This window comes from Calidris pugnax, unplaced genomic scaffold (assembly GCF_001431845.1).
Source record: "Calidris pugnax isolate Ruff unplaced genomic scaffold, ASM143184v1 scaffold56, whole genome shotgun sequence".
NCBI lineage: Eukaryota > Metazoa > Chordata > Aves > Charadriiformes > Scolopacidae > Calidris > Calidris pugnax.
Genome location: NW_015090839.1, coordinates 7,677,914 through 7,696,161, shown reverse-complemented (window position 1 = coordinate 7,696,161; position 18,248 = coordinate 7,677,914). Strand labels below are relative to the sequence as shown.

Here is an 18,248-nt window from a genome sequence, read left to right as displayed (position 1 = left end):
ATCCTTTCCAGCGCCCCACCTCAGCCTCCTCGCCGGCTGAGAAGGGCTCCGGCTCCTCTGGCTGACAGCCAGCCCTGGAGCTCAGCGCCCGTCTACCTGGTGCCAGGCCTGTTTTCAAGGTGTGAACAGAGCCCACACCTGCGTACTGGGATGGCTGTGCTGCTCCTCTCCTCTCCTCCCTGACTCATGGTGGCACTGGGGGCTGTGGGGACTGGTGGTGGATGCTGCCAGACACAGAATTACAGGGGCTGGAAAGGTAAAGCACTGAGAGCTAGAGGACTTGTCTCCCAGTTGTCTCTATCTTCTCTAGTTTCAATAGGGCAGACACTTGGTCATGCAAGTTGCCATTTTGGCTGGTGGTTTCTCATGGCAGCCCCACCTCCCAGCGTGTCCAACACACATTTTCCTGGTGTCCTCCTGGCCTTGGCTGTTCCCTTGAGGGGATCCCTCTCTTACCCTCAACCCGTTCTGTGCTCCCAGGTGTTTCTGGCAGTCCTATTGGCTTCTCCTGCTCATTCCCATGATAAGTCTTTAGGGTCCTTTCTGTCCTTTTGTATACAAAGTGCACAAACTTCACCTCTCCATTCCTCTAGGCTCAGTGAAAGCCTCTCTACCTGCTGCTAGGAAGGGATGCTGCTGCTGCCCACCCTCATCATTTGGTGGATTTCTAGGAGGGGTTTCCACCTGCGTTGGGCCACAAGGACTTTTATTCCTCTGGATCCAGCTCTGGAAGTGGTTTTCAGTCTCCCTGCTCTCACCTCCCCCTCCCACTGGAGGTTGCTCCCCTTTAGATGGCTGGTGGAGTTTCCTGTGTTTGTTTTGGGCAAAATTATATATGTTAATTTAAACTTGTCTAGGCCACCCTGCCTGGTTGTGTCTGAACTAGGGGAAAGCTCCTGCAACCCTCTCTGCCAGCCACGATGTGGGTACTGCGGTAGCTGGGAAGACCTCTTCCAACAGCAAAGCTGTGGCTGAAGCAAGCCCTGTCCTGATGTTGTTCTTCTCACTAGGGACCGAAAACAGCAAACCAGCCCTGTGCTAAACGGGGGCCCTAGTCAGCTGGAAATGCTGTGCCCAGCCTCTGCCTGAAGATCTGCCTCTCTGAACACCCAGACTCTTGATGCAGCTGGGGCTGGCTGTTTCCTAGGGTCTGCTCTGAACACCACTGCTCTTTCCCAGCCTTTCTCTTCTCCTCCTGAAGTATGCCAAAGGTATCAGTCTCCTAGGTGAATGTGATAAACTTCCAGCTGGGACACCCATCCAAGAAATGGGTTCTTGCCACTCTGTCTGAGGACAGCTGGGCACATGTCCATACATGATGAGCCCCAACCCCTGGGCAGGAGAGACAGTGAGAAAAGGGGACGTGCTGTCTCCTCTCCTTCCCTAACGCCAGAGATTCAGGGTGGTGATGTAGAGCCAGGAGCAGAGCGTGCAAGATGGGGCTGAATGTGGGATGATTAGGTTGCTCCACTGGATAGGAGGGATCTAGCAGTCCTTCCTTCCAGAAGAGTGCATGCCAAGTCCACTGAAGGGCCCTCAGGTGAGGCACCCATCCATGCAGACCCCAAGCTGCTTGGGGGCTTCCAAGGCAAGCAGAGAGGTGAGTTGAGAGATGAGTTGTGAGTTGTACTCGCTGCAGGAGGTAGGGAGCTGCTGAGCACAGGCTTTCCAGATAGCAGGTTTGGATACAGGCTTTCACAGCCAACCAACATCCTGATTCAGGGTCTTAAATCTCTTCTGGGATCTATGCCCAAGTGCTGACTTCCACTATGCTACTGGAGAACAAGCAGATTTTCCTGAAGCTGGGACGTAATAGCTGCTGTATTTCTGTGGCACTTCAGAATGACACTTCTGTGGGCACTGCAGCGCCAGCTCCAGCTGGGATTGCATTACACTGCTCTGATTTGTCTTGCTGCTTGTTGGTTAACATAGTCACCGACGTGGGCAGAAGCATCTCCCTACACTACTAGTTGCCCAGGAGCCCAAGTGACGGCGAGGTTGTACCCTGGCATTTCCAGCATCGGTCATGGCTGAAGACAACCCACTGGACTGGAGAGACCTCTGGGCTGGGGGTCGAGGTGGCCTTATTAAGTGTCCAACTCAGCCTGTTGCTCAACGAGCTGTTTTCTTCATGTAACCCAGTGTCCCTGACACAGCTTGAAATTAGCCTGGCTGGCAAATAACTTGCAGTGCGAGGAGCAATGTGAGCACCTCCCTCAGTAGCTCCGCATGCGTCCACGGCTGATCGTCCCTGCCATAAATTACGGGTTTGCTCAACTCCCATGGATGGGGCCTCTGTTTTGCAGCAGAAGTGTAAGAAAACATGAGCTCAGATTGCCCCAAGCACAGCTTTGATTCTCACGTTGTGCAAGCGCTCAGCAAGCATGTGCAGCTACTGCAGCACCTGCCAGAGGGACGTGCTGGGGCTGATGGAGAAGAGCGACCTTGGAAGCTGTCACGCTGTCCTGGATGGTCAGGATGTTGTTGCAAAATCGCCTGCCGGGGGCTTCCCTGCTCATGCAACTTCTGGCACCACCTTCCTGAAGAGTTGTCTCTGGTGGCCAATAGAGGTTGCCAAAAAGCTTTTCCTGGGGCAGAGCTTCTAGGGATGGATTTGTTTATCCCCTTCAAGCTGCTAAATCTAATCAAACAGAAGACAAGAGTTCAGTGAGCTGAGAAACATACTCTGAACGGGAGCCTGTGTGACCAGGGTGCTGGCTATCGGAAGCTAGGAGTGGCCACAGCTGGCAGCTCCAGGGTGGTAGTGGGCAGGGAGAAAGAGGGAGAGAATTGGAATCAAACCAGCAAAAGCAAACCCTGGAAGCTGTGTCTCCTTGTAGGTAGCTCTGGGTGGGTGCCCTTCTCTGACCACTGCCATCAGTATGTGGCTGGAGCGTGTCCCTGCAGGCGTCCTGCCAAGAGCTGGAACTAGGTTGATGGCCTGGAGTTTAGGGAGGTGACTTTATTCGAGTGATTGATAGAAAGGTTTGGGGACGGGGCGGGGACTCCCAGCTTTACATGTCATTTGAGTTTGGATGGCTGCAAACTCATGGCAACAACAACAAAAAAAAAAGCAAGCTGTATCAAAATGAATAATAAGCTACTCAATGTGTAGCCCTGGCTGCTGGATTAATGGCAAATTCCTGTGCAAACCAGGGCTCAGAGGAGCCAGGAACGCTGAGAACCTGCCACTGTCTGAGTGTGGGCATGGGAAAAGGGCCAACGGGGCAGAGCACAGCTCCATCACTGGCGAGCTATCTGCTGGGGAAGATCCCTCTGACCTTCTCCCTGGAGCAGATCCACCCAGCACAGACCAGTCATCCCGCATCTGCACCCCCCCGGACCGGCTCACTTTTCACCCTTGGAAGTTTTGGCTGTGCTGGAGCTGAGGACTTTGGCCGGCTGACATGGAGCAACCCCGGCAGAAGAGCAGCTGTGACCGGTCACCCGAGTGTTTGGAAATCCTGGACTCTGGATTGCACAAGTGCAGCTGAGGTGCCCTGGCCGTACTGTGCACATTGTCCCCCGTGTGCTGGAGGTCCCGGGGTGCAGCTGCTGAGCTCCCCGTGCGCAGGCAGCCCTTGTTCCAGGGCAGGAAGCCCCAACCAGAAATAGGGCAACCCCTACCTACCCAAGCAGCTTGCTGGGATTTCTCCCTAGCAATGCACTGGGTTGTTTGGGGGGTTTTTTGGGATTTTTAATTTTTTTTTGCAGCAAACCATTGCCCAGCTTGCTTGCAAGGAGTCCCAGAGCCCAATCCTACTGCAGGTGGTGGTGGCAGGCCCTGCAGCATGCCCGGCTGCCGAGGCAAGGGCTGCAGCTCCCGGTGGCTTTGGCTCTCAGCCACAGCTGGCACACTGGGCTGCCTGCCCCGGATCTCAGCTTTTAGTTGGGCAGGAGCAGGCTGAAACGTGGTGGAGGGAATGTTAGTGTGGAGTTCAGCTCCTGGCTCCTCCGCAGAGTGTTACCAAAGCCTTGCTCAAAGCGTGTCCAGATAAAAAGTGCTGGCTTCTTCTGGCAAGGTAGCTATTCCTCTCCTGAGGGACTGTGCTCACTGGGAGTTGTGGTTATGCATTTTCCAGAAGAAAGGAGAGAGGGCAAAATAATCCAGCTGTTTCCCCCCCGTCCTCCCTCCTTCTGTGCGGGGAGGGTTTCTGCTCCCCAGTATTACGGTGCCTTGGAGCAAGCCTTGCTCAATTATCCTGCTGTGGGACAGGGACAGCCTGCAGACCCCTGTGCTGCCCCGGGGTGTGCTCCTTTCTGCGTGCCTCAGGTGAGGGGGATGAAAGAAGAGGCCATGGAAAGCAGTTTTCACAGCACAGGTGTGATCTCTGATCCTGATTCACCTCCTTCTCCCCACCCTGCTGGTCAGCCTGGGGCTGGAGGTGCACCTCAGGACCTGGCATTCCCCTTCGCTTGGGCAGGTGGCTCCTTGCTCTGTGTTCTGGTCACCAGATGTGCTCAGTGGGCTCCTGCAAGCAGGTGGGCTTGTAAAAGCGAGGCAATGCAATGCCTGTCACTGCCAAGCTTTTCCAAGGAGCTGGTCTTTTCTCTCCCAGCAGCACCTCTCACTGCCTTTGTGCCTCTGTACACACAGAAAAGTCCTCTGGGCTGAGAGAGACTCCAGGAAATGAGAGGAACTGGGTTGTTTGAAAAATATCCTGCAATTCACTCTGCCAGCCAGCCCTGGGAAACGGTTCTGTATGGCTCTGCGCTTGCTGAGGTGTGGCAAACTAATCTCCAAGGAGTAGCTTGAAAGAGAGGGGTTTTTTCAGTAGATACAGCTCAGTGCAGGGAAGGAGCAGGCAGCAGGGACCTGAGATGGGAAGGAAACAGGAAGACCTGTCACTGCTTTATGCGTTTTAGTCTCAGAGCTGCAGTCCTCTTCTCCATTTCCCTTACAGAAAGAAAAGGCAAAGATGATTCATACCCCATTCCCCAGCTCAGCCTTGAAGCAGCGTTAGTGTGACTAAGGTCCTCGCTGCATCATTTCTTCATCCATCTGATGCTGAGAAGGTGCTAGCAGGGCAGGCTGTGATTAACTGGAATTTCTCGATGTTGAAAGACGTTTGAGAATGGTCCCGGTGATTAATAAAATGACTTGAGGGGCCGTAGGAAAATCTGATCCTATAAATTTTTTTCTGAAGAGTGTGAACCTTTTGAAAGTCCCGTGTGTGAAAGCGCAGAGACCGGCATTTGCATAGGGTGCCTCTGCCAGCCGGGCTGAGCAAAGGTGAAACCCGCCGCCCGGCAAGAAATCCTCCTGAATTTCCACGTGGCTCTGGTTACTGGAGTCCACAGCCTTTTGTCTTGCTTTATTGCCCGTGGCTGGCAGAAGTCTGCTCATTTAGCCGAGCCTGCAGCACCCAAGGGAGGCTGGTGCACAGGTGACAGCCCGAACCTAGGCTGTCCCGGCCGACACCAGAGTGGGAAGGTTTGCAGCTGGAAGCACCAACTGCTTTAACACTGTGGGGGCTGTTTTTACCAGTTCATGTTCCTTGTGGCTGGGCAGAGGAGGGGACTGGTAGCACATACTGTCCAGGCAGCTCTGCAAACAGCTTTTTAAAAGCGGTCCCTGCCCCAGGGGAGCTCACAGCCCAAAGCTGGGGCAGAGATGCTGCGGGACACAAGCCCAGTGCGGGCTGTGACTCCACGTCCTGCAGCAGCATTTTACATCTGCTGGTTTGCAGTGCCCTAGGGTGCGTGTAGCCTGCCTGGGTGAGGAGCAGCAGAGCTGCACAGGCTGGCAGGGGCTTTGCAGCAGAGATGGAGCCAGTCCCAGCCCTTGCCAGCTCATGCCACTGTTCTCACCAAAAAATGCCCTTAAGGAGAGGTGATGTTTCACGTTCTCATTTTCCTGGGTGCTGCTAAGGAGCAGGCTGAGCCCTCCTGTGCTGCAGCATAACCCACCGAATATCTGCACCTCAGTTTTCCCCGCTGGGGACTTACAGCATCTGTACTACAAATACTTCGAGAGGCTAAGACCACATTGGGTCAGGCTCACTGCTGTTATTGAAATTCCTAATTTAAATTGCTGGCTGTTTGCTAGGAAAAACATTTTCTTTCCTCTCCCTCATTCCTTTGGTATTGATCAGCCTGTTCCATCCTGGCTTCTCGCGGGGAGGTTTTCTCCTGGGACATCTGCAGCCCCAGTTGGCAGAGCTTTCCAAGAGGCCCCTCCTGGGGACTCTCCAAACCCTGCCAGCAGCCTATCTGGCATTGCACATGAGATCTGTGAGGTGCTGTGCGGGGGCAGAGGGCCCAACAGGTTGCCAGTTAGCAAAAGGATTTTATGCTCTGGGTTTATGCAGGAGCAAGTTCAGTAGGTGTATGATTACAGCCGTGCAAGAAATAATTTAGCTGTTGGCAGTAAGTAGGAGGGAGAGAGATCAGTGTAGGTGCTGCACTACCTCTGAGAAGAATTGTCCTATCTGCAGCTTGGTGCAGCTCATGCCGCATGCACAGAGTTCAAATCATTTCCTTTCCTCTGCATTTCTTGTAATGCCAAAGGCAGCCGTGCGTGTCGAGCTCTCACTTTTAAAAGCAGATCTTCAGTACACATTTCGATTGTGTCTGAGTAGGAGCCAAAAAAACCCCAACCAAACCCCAACTGATGTTGATGGGATAAAGAGAGTTACTTCCCAGCCAGGAGAGCAGCCAGTCATTGCAGCAAGATCTGTCAATCGTAAGTCACAACCACGCAGGTCCCTTATCCCCGTGCCCAGGGACGGCAGAGCTGAGCTGCTTCACTGCTGAGGCCTCAATGTCTTAGAGATATTTGCATTTACCATCACTGCCTCTTTTTCTCACCACCACTTCACAAGAAAAGGTAAAATAAAATCCCATGCAAAGCAGCTCAGTCACTTTGCCCCTGCTTGCACTTTTCTCTCTGAAGAGCTCCTGGAGGCTCAGTTCAGAGGCGGTGAGCTTCTGCCTGCTTAGTGGAGGTGGAAAGCACATGGTGCCTCTCTGCTTTAACCCTTTAAAGGGTGACGTTTGGAGCGCTTGCTCTCATTTGGAAGCTTGCTTTCTCCTGACTGTCTTGGCTGCTTACATGCAGGGTTGGTGAGTTGCTCCCTGGACTCCTCAGTTCCACGCGCCGGTGGCAGACCGGTGATTTAAGTGGGACTGTGCCCTGCACGCTTCACTGATCTCATACATCTTGTCTTTGACTTCCTCCTGTGGTTTGCTGAAGCAGGTCCCTGACAGCTAAGGGGTAGGGCTTGGGGTGCCAGGAGCGGGGACACCTCAGACAGGGACTGGGCTGCCACCAGGAGCAAACAGCACCCGTTTTGCAGTGTCACAGCATGGCTCTTCAGGCTAAATGATGATAAAAAAGTCTGCCCTGACATTAGGGCACACTTGCCTTTTAGTTCATCCTTAAATGTCCCCCTTTGCACTGGGGCCCAGCAGTGCTGCATCCTTCTTCACCTCTGCCCTGGGCCAGGGTCATATCCAGCCTGGTGCAAAAGCTCAGGGTCTCCTTGCAGTGCCAGCAGGCAGACGTGGGGGAAAGGACAGTGAGGGACAGGAGCACTCGTGCAGTGCCAGCACCCTGCGCCGCAGCAGCATCGTCATGGAGACAGCATTCTGCACACCTCAGCTCAGGAGGGAGGCTGGCCACCACCTAAAGGGAGGCTGCTCCCAAGTCCTTTGCTGTCCTCAAAGACAGGACTCAGATGCTCTGGGGACTGGAGATGATGATATTTCATGTGCCATTAAGCACAATGATTAATAAGGCTACACAGAGCTCTCTTTATCCTGTGATTACAAGGAATATGCAAGTTCTACTGACGGCATTCAAGGGCCCAGCTGTAAACTCAGTGAAGAGGAACGGCTGCAGGGATAACATTTTCCTGAAGGTGATGTTGAGAAGCCATGTGCAGTGGAGTTTCATGACGAACGTGCTTACAACGCAAGGGACTTGCCTCCAGGAAGAAGACACACAGAGCTGTGGTTCCTGTATTGCTGAATGAAAGCATCTGTGTGGGAAATACCTAACACTCCCTGGGTCATGTGCGTTGGCTTCACGCCTTGGGTTGAATCAGTCTCCAGACACGGTCTAAGTCATGGGCAAAACGTCTGGCAGCAGGACACTGGCTGGCATCGGAATCAGCATTGGTTTACCTGCCAGAAGCTGTACACTTGCCACAGATTGATGTGCAGCCCCAAAACTCTGAGGACAAGAGTCCCCTCAGGATCAGTTTTGAAAATATCACCTTCCATGAGCTGAGTTTTCTTGGTACGTGTAGAGCAGCCAAAGGATGGAGTCAATGGCAGAGGGACAAGGATGTACATGTGTGAGGGGGGGTGGATGCTGTGATGGTGAGAAGCACCCGAGCAGGGCTGATGGAAGGCTGCTAGCTGTAAGGCTGAGGACTTGCCCCTGTGCAAGCACGAGGAGTTTAGTAGCTATTATATAGATGGAAATTGGATGCCAATTTGGGGGTTGGCTTTTCAGAGACGATGTGATAAGCCCCAGATCGGAGGTATGCCCAGTTCACATGACTCAGGAGAAGAGTGGGAGAGGAAATTCTGCTATGTTGCAACTGCAAAAGCTTAGGAGAAAAAAAAATTTCAGGTGAGTGAGAAAACAAACACCTGAAGTTTCCAATGAGTAAGAAAAAATGAAATAAATTCCTGTTTTCTGAGTCTACAGAAGTAATCTGTTTCAGTTGGGAAGTTCTCAATATGTTTCTAATCATGTGATTTTTTTTTAAACAATGCAGTGTTTCTAACTGAAACAAAGCAGAGCAAAACATTTCCTTTGCAAAATGGAAAAATTTGGCCATTTTGAATTATTCCACCTGTTCTTAAATTCAAAGCAGAAGATTTGGAGATATTGCCACTCATTGGCTCACACTTTCTGCACACACAAGCCTTTGTGAGAAATGTCTGTGGTCCTACTTGTGGCACAGAGATGCCGTGTGTTCTACTGAGATATGCTTCTCTAGTTTTGTGCAGTCCACAGGTGCAGCTCGGTCCTCTTGTCCATCCCTCAGCATGGCTTTTTTTTGGGAAGAGGCTTCCCAGAACACCATGCCTAGGGAGGCTTGGTCTTGCCACCGTGTGCCTGGAACTGCTCATGGAAGGAAGCCAACTGCCAGGTAACCTCCATGGTTCCCCTTTTGTGCTTTGTCCAGACTTCTCTGAAAAAAGGAAATGAAGAGTTATCAGTTCCTTACTCCACAAGTCCCTCGGATAAAGGAGTGGCTCGCAGAGGGAAGCAAGTGATCCGGTCACTTTGGGAGTCAACTGCATGGAGAAGGGAAACTAGCTTTGCACGCTGTCACCCAGAAGGTGAAGGCAGAAGATAATCCTGGCCAGAAGTCCCAGCTTTTGCTGGACCTGCTCACCTCCCTTCCCCTGGGACAAAGCCAGAGGGGAGAACGCCGTGGGGAAAGCTTAATCATTTCTGTGTGAAAAGTGCTACTGCTGGGCTGTGAAGGGGATGAGACCCCTGCAGCAGTGGACCTGGGGAACCTGCTGGACCTTTGCCTGCTGCCGGTGGTATCTCATCTAGCTTTTGCACCCCACTGCCACCACTGCCACTTCCCCCTCTGCCACCTTGCCATTTCACAGGTGTTGAACGTGCCCTCATGCTGTTTGAAAGCCTGTTTTCCCTTGCACGGTGTCCAGCAGCTCAGCACCATGCCTTCCAGCCTGCTGCTGCTGGCTCAGGGCTGCAAGGATGGGAGCGTGGGGAGGTCTGGGGCGGGATGGACAGACAGACGATGTTGGATGGTTTACTACAGCTCGGGAAATTTCATAGGCTGTTGGAGAGGAGGTGGAGGTCAAGTGTGCTTGGGGGAGAGTGGGTGGTGTGAATCCCCCTCCTTGGGAGGGTTTTCCCCAAGCCACTCGGCACAGCCCGGGGTAGGAGCCTCCACGCAGCTTGAGGGAGAGCTTGTTTGTTGGTTTGTTTGTGGGGGCAAAGCATCTCAGAGAGGCTGCTGCCACAACTCAGACCTAAGTTTTTCGATGAAATCCAGAAACCTCAGCCTTGACGCACGCCGGGATGGAAACCCATCTGCTTAGAAAAAACTGAAAGCAGAGGGTGGTTTCGTTCTGCGTGCTGCCATCCTTACCGACCCCTGGTCCTTCTCAGCTCAGCGCGCGCCGGGCTGGGACCTGCTGTGGGCTTTTCCCACGCAGAGAGGAAAACACCAGGCGGGCCCTCCTACGCCGCGTGAGCAAACACCACGGGCTCGCCTTTAGCACCCATGGGTGCTCCTCATCACACCCACCAGTGCTCCTGGCTGGGTGGGGGGTGTGTGTGTGTGTAAATCTGCATCTCCCTCGACCCCCCGGGTGCTCCCCGGTGCAGGGGGGGAGCGTTGCCGCAGCGGAGCAGCAGCGCCGGTGCACATCTTCTGCCCGGCCTTGGGAAACTCCCTCCTCCAAGCTACTGAAATCCAGGGGTAATAATTAACCAGGTTAAGTGTTGCAGGGTAATTGTGGCCCTCTGCCCTTCATGGGGTGCGTGAGTGTTAAAAAATATTCACGTTTTAAGGCTCACTCTTGTAGCAGTTTGCACACATTTGCTCGTATTTTGCTTTCAGCTGGAGGGATGAAGATCTTCCTGTGAAAGACAGGCAGGAAAATGAATCTGAGTTTGCTGAAACTGGGAACAAGGAAAGGATTTAAATTGCAGGGCTGCAGGCGTGTTCCTTTGGAGCAGGGAAACCCCTGGGGCTGGTGGTGGGCAGGCAGGAGACCACGCTCCTGCTGCTGGAGAGGCAATGGAGCCTTGGTGCTGCTGCTTGTGGCTGCTCTAAGGGGGTAAAACTGCAGAAAGGAGTGAGTGGGGAAAACCCCAGCTCTCTTCTGACAGGGACTGGAAAGTCTTGTTTGGAAAATTGGACAAGGAGACAGTCCTGGGAAAGTCTGAGTGCTGGAGCAAGGGGAGGGAGCTCAGTCAGACCTCCAGGGTGTTGGGGGATTTTCCAGTTCGACCCCTCTGGATTTCAGCTGCTTGTATTATGGCATGATAAATGTGTCGACGTTCAAAGGCAGCCTTTTGGGCCTGATGCTAACGCTTCAGAGAGCTCTCTGAAGGGACGGGGAGGCGAGAGGTGCCAGAGCTGTGGCAGGCACTCACTGGAGACAGGCTGTGGCCATCCCTGTGGTGTGTGCTGTCCCGGCTGGCGAGGGGGAGCAGGACTTCCCAGCTCTCTCACCCCACGGGATCCCACACCAGCAAAGTGCCACTGCTGGGAGCAGGCAATACTGGAAAAGCCCTTCCTCCACCCCACTGAAGTGAGGGCGGGCTTTTGTCCAGGGAGAGGGTCCACCCTACCATCCCTGCACTCTGTTGCGCAATTCTTTCTTCTAGGAACAACCAGATGCTTAATTATTTCCACAGCTCAGTTTCTGCAGGAAAATGATCTGTGCTGGAACCCTGTCTGGCCCAGAGTCCATCATTGAAGATTTTCCAATAAAACAAGTCATAAATGATACTTCGCCTCCTCCTCAGAGATTATGGTGGTTTTCCTCAGGTTTGCTTTCTGGTTCCACCTTTTCCTTTCCTCACTCAACCATCTTGCTCATCCTTTGAATTAAAGCTGTGGGGCAAAGTCAGCAGCAGTGTGGCTGCCAATTAGGGGGACAGATTAAGGTTCCTGGTGGCCTCACTGCCTTGTGGTGCATCAAGTCCTGCTGGGACAGGCAGGTAGATGTGTCCACCAGCTGGATGTGGGGTGCATGGTTGGTAAACACCGTCCGTTGGCCCTGGTCTGGCCCTGTAGCTATAGTGTGTAGAATGCCAAGTAGTCAATAGGGAGCCCCTTCCTAATGTCAAAGGGCCGAAGAATGAGGAGGAGGAGCACAAGAGTTAAAGCCCCCAGGTTAGGACGGTGGCTCCTCAGGATGTCCATGCCCATTGGCAGGCAGCTCCTGGGGCTGCCCATCCCACCTCTGTCTGCTGAGGGAGCCGGGACACCCACACCTCTGCGTCAAACAGCCCGCACAGCCCAGGCCATGTGAGGGAAGGAGGCTGCACCATACCCTGAGAGCAGCAGAGTGAGTAGGTGGGGAGGGCTTTGTCACTCAACTGCAAAGGTCAGGCTGGAGCTGGGGCCAGTGGGAGGACGCAGCCTCCCTGCACACATCCCTAGGTGCAAGGTTGCCTTTTGCCTTGCTTCTACACTTTCCAAAGCCGCAGTGGATGCAAGAGAAGGATTCCCAATTGACAGCGGGACAACCAGGACCTGGGCCCTGCTCTCCACCGTTGCCATCCTCATTGCATTTTGTCTGTCACCTCCATAAAGTTCTAGAGAAGTCCAGGGCTGATGCTGAGTAAGGTGAAAGGCAGGAGAGCAGGGACTGAAGGTTGTGGTTGGGGCGAGGGAGGCCTGCAGGCAGCTGGAGTGCGAGGAGGAAGAGGAGGGTGTGGGAGGAAATGGGGAGGTCAGCTCTTTGTGCGCAATATAAGGAAGTATGGGAATATCCCTGCAGGATTATCAAAGTGATTTACAAGAACGGGGAGCAGGGAAAGGCTGGAAACAAAAATGCAGCCTCATGCTGTGCCATGTCACGGTGAGTGTGTTTATGGCAAACTGGTGCTGCAGGGGAAGAAGGAGAGGGACCTGCGGAAAGGTGCTCACCCCGGAAGGGAGAAAAGAGTAGGCAGAGGTGGGTGCTGAGGGCAGCATGAGTGGAGGACAGAGGCATGGCAGGAGCTGAGGAAAGGAAAGAAGCTGATGGAGAGAGGGTCAGAGTCAAGAAACTGGAACTTCCCAGGACCTTGATCTGCAGCAGTATGGCTATTCTTGAAGGTTGCAGGCGGCCAAAGTGCTAAATTTTGAACCTTAGACCAGCACAGGCACTGGCAGGAGCTGAGGCAAGGAGGCTGATGAGCAAGAACAAGCTGGCATGCTCTGCTAATAGCAACTGAGGCAGCTGGATGAGGAGAGGTGATGCTGGCAGAATAAATGTGTAAGGAGTTCTTGCCCTGAATCCTACACATGGGGCTGTGCAGCGTATTTGCCAGGGTGCCAAGAAGGTAGTGTGAAGGCAGCTTATCACCAAAAGCTCTCTCAGAAGATATTTCTAAAGGAGTATGTGTGGAAAAGCCAGAGAGAAGGTGGACACGCGGCAGTTAAGGGCGTGTGGAGGGTGATCTACAGTGGACAATCTCATTATATCATCCAGCGAACAGGCAAAGCTCTGCACTGAATAGCCCCACATTAGCAATGCACGAATGCACAACATGCCCCAACCTATTTTGCCAACAAACACATATTCTCACATTAATCTCTGTCCTACTTGCTTTTCCTGCGGTTCCTCCGCATACAATACTTGGTTACTTTTGCATGACTGGCGGAGGCAACCAGTAGCACAACCAGCATGTGGTACCCGGGCAATGATTTGTTTAGCTGCAAAACTTCCTTGTACAGAAAAGCATTTGCTTAATTTAATTAACTCATGATGGAATTATTGCAAGATTATAGCAGCAGCTTCCTAAGATACTGTTTGTGTAAATGTTGCAATGGGCAGCAGAGAACGTACCGCTGCCTCTGAAACTACTCAGCCACCCTGGTACTGCTGATAACTGCACTTTCCTCCCTCCCTCTGGCCTTCGAATAAAAAGTATTTGCATTCAGATGGTATCTTTTTAAATATTTGCATACCAGGTCCAGCCATGTACCCGAGCAGCTCCAGAACACTGATATCTATAGCTGGTGAATGCCTCCACAGGGCCTTGACAGTATTTCCAGCTCCTGCTTTGAAAGGGGGGGACTGACGCATAGCTACCGAGAGGAACATCACCTTTTCAATTTCCAGTTGTGGCAACACCATTTTTAGTCAAGAAAGGACGAAAGTCACCTGCGATTCTTTGCTGGGGAAAAACCTGTAGCAGCAGGTGGATAAAACCCTCTGGTCCCCATCCCCGGCTCAGATTTAGGGGTCATTTGGGGTACAGGGTGCGGCCCCGAGAAGAAGGGTTTGGCAGATTCTCACCCAGCCCCACACCTGGAAAACTTTGCAGGTTTGCAACGCAGGCATGGCCCTATCTGCCAGCAGGAAGTTTCACCTGGGCTGTGCTCATGCGATGAGAGTGGAAAGGAAATAAAAAATGACTCAGGATGACAATTTTATATAATCCTTTCCACAGTGGCCTTTGGCTCCCATGCAAATTAAGAAGCACCCAGGCAGCTGTGCTGCCCTTCCTCGTACCAGAAAGCCCTCCTTCGAGAAGGTGGTGTGTCAGGAGCCCCTGGGGAAGAGCTGGGCAGAAAAGGGAACGGGTGTCCCTCTGCAACCTGGAGCCATGCCCTTCTCCAGCAGCCTGAGCCGGGCCAGGTGCCAGCAGCACAGAAGTTCCCTGGCCAGCACTCTTGGCAGAGCCTGGTCCTGCGTCAGCAGCTCTGCTGCACCCCGGCCCCGTCCAGGGGGTTCCGGCGCAGGAGGAACAGGGCACGGTCACCCTTCACGCAACCCCATCCTTCATGTGGTCACACAATGGGCTAAACTCTGGGAATGCGAGACGCTGCCAGTGGATAAGCTGGAGCAGGCAAGGATTTGGACAAAGTAATTCCATTTGCCTGCCTGAATGGTGGAGGGGAAGAGGCAGGAGGAAGGGGAGCAGGTTGAAGCCACATCCCCCACCGCTGTGAGCTGGAGAAGGGGAGCTGTGGGTCCCGCGGCAGGGAAGGGGGGGAGGCCCCACGGCTGAGTTTCAGGGGTGGAAGGCGGCAGCACGTGTTCCCGGGCGTGCGCTCCCGCTTCCTGCGGAAATCCCCTTCGGAAAATCCAAAGGCGTCCGAGTTCAAGCCGGAGCCAGGCCGGGCGGTACAGGAGAAGGGTGAGCGGGTGCGGGGCCGAGCTGCAAAACTCCCGCCTCCCACGGCAAGTCCTGGCAAGAGCCGCCCAGTACCGGAGCTGGAAAAAAAGGTGCCACGAGGGTGGGTGGGTGGGTGCTGCCTCAAAAAAACCCCTCTCTAGCACAGTGCTTGGGTGACGGAGGGGGAATCCCAGCCCCCCGACCTGCCGGCCGCAACGGGCGCAGGAAACGACACCTACGTCTGCCTCCGAAATTAGCTGCAGCAGAAGGGCTGGGAGCTGCGAGCCGCCGAGATGTCTCACCCCCGCCCAGGGGAACCACCAAAAACCCCTCAGCCTCTGACCCCATCACCCTACCAGGTGTTACACGTTTCTTAAAAAGCAAACCAGGTGGATTCCCACACACCTCAGGCCAAGGAGGTGGACAACGAAGCATTTCACAGACCAGGTAGAGTAATCTGACTTTTTTTAATAAATACGTTATCTCACATGTACCAAAATAATTATAAACAAAAAATGTACAGTATTTACACAATATACAATTGCTAAAAAGTGTAGCAATTATGACACACATGGTGTGAAACACACAGTTTCCAATGCCCACAGTTAACATTATTGCTACTTTCTCCTAACAGCCAGGAGGTCACCAGTCCCTTGGTTTGACACCTCCGCCTGGGACACCCCACCAAGAGCAGCTGAGGTCGGTCAGTAAGGCCAGGGAGAGCCCAGCACAAATGAACACACGGTCTCCGAGAAGATGGGGGGCTGGTTAAGAGCCTGCCTTGCCAGGAGAGGATAGGGGTTCCTCATGGGATTTAACGCCGCAAGATAGCTCTCTGTCACTAGCAGGTTGGATGTGCAGCCTGTTACCTTCGTAGGGTTGAGAAGATGGGCTATGTGGCTCTGTATCAAGCGGTGTGAATAATCACAGATCTCTACTGATGTTACACATCCCAGTCCTCTATTTAAACACAGGCCAGAACCCGGGACCGTCCTGTTACAATTACATGTTCCTTGCTGGGCAGTGTAGTATTTCCCTCCTGGTTTTCCCCTCCACGTTGCGACTTTCTTCATTTAAAAAGAAAGTCAGTCCTTTTTCTATACATATGTACACAGTCACTTCTTTTCACAGAAAGCTCTGCTTTACAACGCCAGCTGTCGTCCTCCAATAAGGCAGTCGTCATACATATACTGGAAGAAAAAAACCAAAAGGCTGTTAATGCAAAACTCTTACTGGGATTATTGTATCCACTCTGGGATAACTGCCAAAGTCTGCATGCCCTGACTTCATCAGTGTATAAAATTTCTACACTGAAATGGTAACATTTGCCATTTCACAGCACTGAGAATGTTAGAAAAACAAACGCTGGGGAGGAGAAAACCACCCATTAACTTCAATTTTGTATCACGAGGTTCTGTAGGTGTAAGCAACAGAACTCATGTTGCGTGAACCTCCGCTCCCTCATGTATTTTTTACACTTTATTCTATTTATATGCTCGCCCCAACTGCCATCTTGCTGATGGCTGACAACACAACCTCCAACCTCCCTTTATGGGCTATTTGTACCCATTTGTTATATAGGTAAGAGGTCACTGGAGCATGTCATCAGAGCAGCACCAAAAAAAAAACTACAAAGGACAGGGTTTTCCCTTTCTCTTATAAAGGTGCAAATAGCTACTTACTTCATCCTCCGTGAATTCGGGCTCTGATTCGCTGCTCTCCTCATCCTCACTGTCTGGCAACATCTGCAGGTCGGCTGTGGTCAGCTGCTTCAGCTGCTCCTGTATGCTGGAGTTGTCTCTCCCCCACGTGAGCTGATAGGGGGAATAGCCCTGGTAGGTCACTTTGTTCACGTCTGCCCCGTGTTTCACCAGAAGCGACACCAGGTCTGAGTTCTGCAGGTCGACAGCCAAATGTAGCGCTGTTCTGCCATTGCACGGCTCCTGCGTGAAAATAACACAAGGTTTGGCATGTTAGGAGAGCCAGAGATGGTGCCAGACCTGTTGATTCTTATGACTATGCAGCCCTGCTCTGCTGAATTCAGGGTCTTGATTACCTACCTGAGCATTTACGTCTGCTCCCAAGGACAGCAAGTATTCGACAATAGCCAGGTATCCTTCGATAGATGCCAAGTGGAGACATGTATGTCCTGCAAAACACAAACGAAGGGAAAATTTGAGTAAGTCTAACCTAATGCTCTATCATTCAGTTAAACTCAAGATGACAGGACAAATCTAAGTTTGCGATTCATCCATGGCAAAAGGGTGTTTTCCAAAAGAGTTTTCCAGCTTTCAGTAAGTATGAATAACAGGGTTGGATTTTGGAAAGATTCCTTAGAGGCTTTTTTCCAGTGTTTGACTGAGACTTATTTTCACCACAAAAAAATAAAAAAATAAAATAGAGCACTGCAAAAGTGCACTAAAAATGCAAAATTCAAAGCCATGAGAGCCAGTAAGGAAGGCTACAAGACAGTGGCACCTTAAAGAAGTCAGACACTGCTGTGTGCTTTGGACTCCTCAGCTCTCACATGGGCATAATGACCCTTCTTCACCTCTCTAGAGGTCTTTGTCCTCTACGGGACAACAACTCTACACTTGGCACAGCATGACAACAGTGGTGCACAGTAGCGTGCCCGTACCATTGTAGTTGGTGGCCTGCAGGACAGCGAGGAGGTGGTGGGGCTGGCAGTACTGCGTGAGGACGCTGACGCTCCTGAGGGAGCCCTGCTGGCAGGCAATGTGCAGGGGGGTGTTGCCTCGGAAGTCCCTGATTTCCAGGTCGCTCCCAGCCTTCAGAAGATGCTCGGCGATTTCAGGCTGATCGGTGATCACTGCCAGGTGAAGAGGAGTCTGCAGGCAACAAAGGCAAGGCAGACTTGTGAGTTATACTGCAAACTCAGCAGCAATGTATGGACAAGCAGACCCCTCGACCGCTTGGAGATTTGTGCCCCCAATTAAAAGCACACCCCAGAAACTCAGCTCTGTATGCTTCCCAAAACATTGCATAGTTGCCCTTTGGTCTACAAGTGATGAACTTAGGGCTCTCCGGATACCGAACACTCAATCCACATGAAGGGTATCATTAACATCCCAATGAAGAGAGATGCAACCCATTGCATCATATTTGAAAAATGCGGGCGTTAAATGGCACTCTCGGAGGAGAGGAAGCATTGTACCAACACCGGGGACTTTCCTGAATGCTGCCTTTGATTTACTATCCGTCAATTAAAAGGAAAATTTGAAAGGGCTTTTGGGGAGGGAATTCCCCAGAGGGCTTTGGTGGGGGTGGCGGGAGGGGGCGATGCGGCTCTGGGGCTGCGGAGGTGAAAGTACCTGGCTGAGGTTGTTCTGGAAGTTGAGGAAGGCACGGTCCCCGGCCGTCTGCCGGATCACCTCCAGGCTCAGGGCTTTCTCCTCGTGAATAATCGCCAAGTGGAGAAAACTGCAGAGAAAAAAAAAATAAT

General features: G+C 52.4%; 1 protein-coding gene across 1 annotated transcript in view; it reads right to left on the bottom strand.

Annotated features, from left to right (window-relative positions):
* Positions 1–15,233: 15,233 nt before the first annotated feature.
* Positions 15,234–18,248, bottom strand: part of NFKBIA (nuclear factor of kappa light polypeptide gene enhancer in B-cells inhibitor, alpha) — a 3,606-nt gene continuing 591 nt past the window's right edge. The window contains exons 2-6 of the mRNA XM_014941602.1: positions 18,118–18,226; positions 17,424–17,634; positions 16,846–16,934; positions 16,468–16,728; positions 15,234–15,975 (exon numbers count right to left, since the gene is read on the bottom strand). Of these exons, the coding sequence (XP_014797088.1) occupies positions 15,928–15,975; positions 16,468–16,728; positions 16,846–16,934; positions 17,424–17,634; positions 18,118–18,226 (718 nt within the window). The 3' untranslated portion in view covers positions 15,234–15,927. The remainder of the gene's footprint in view (positions 15,976–16,467; positions 16,729–16,845; positions 16,935–17,423; positions 17,635–18,117; positions 18,227–18,248) is intronic.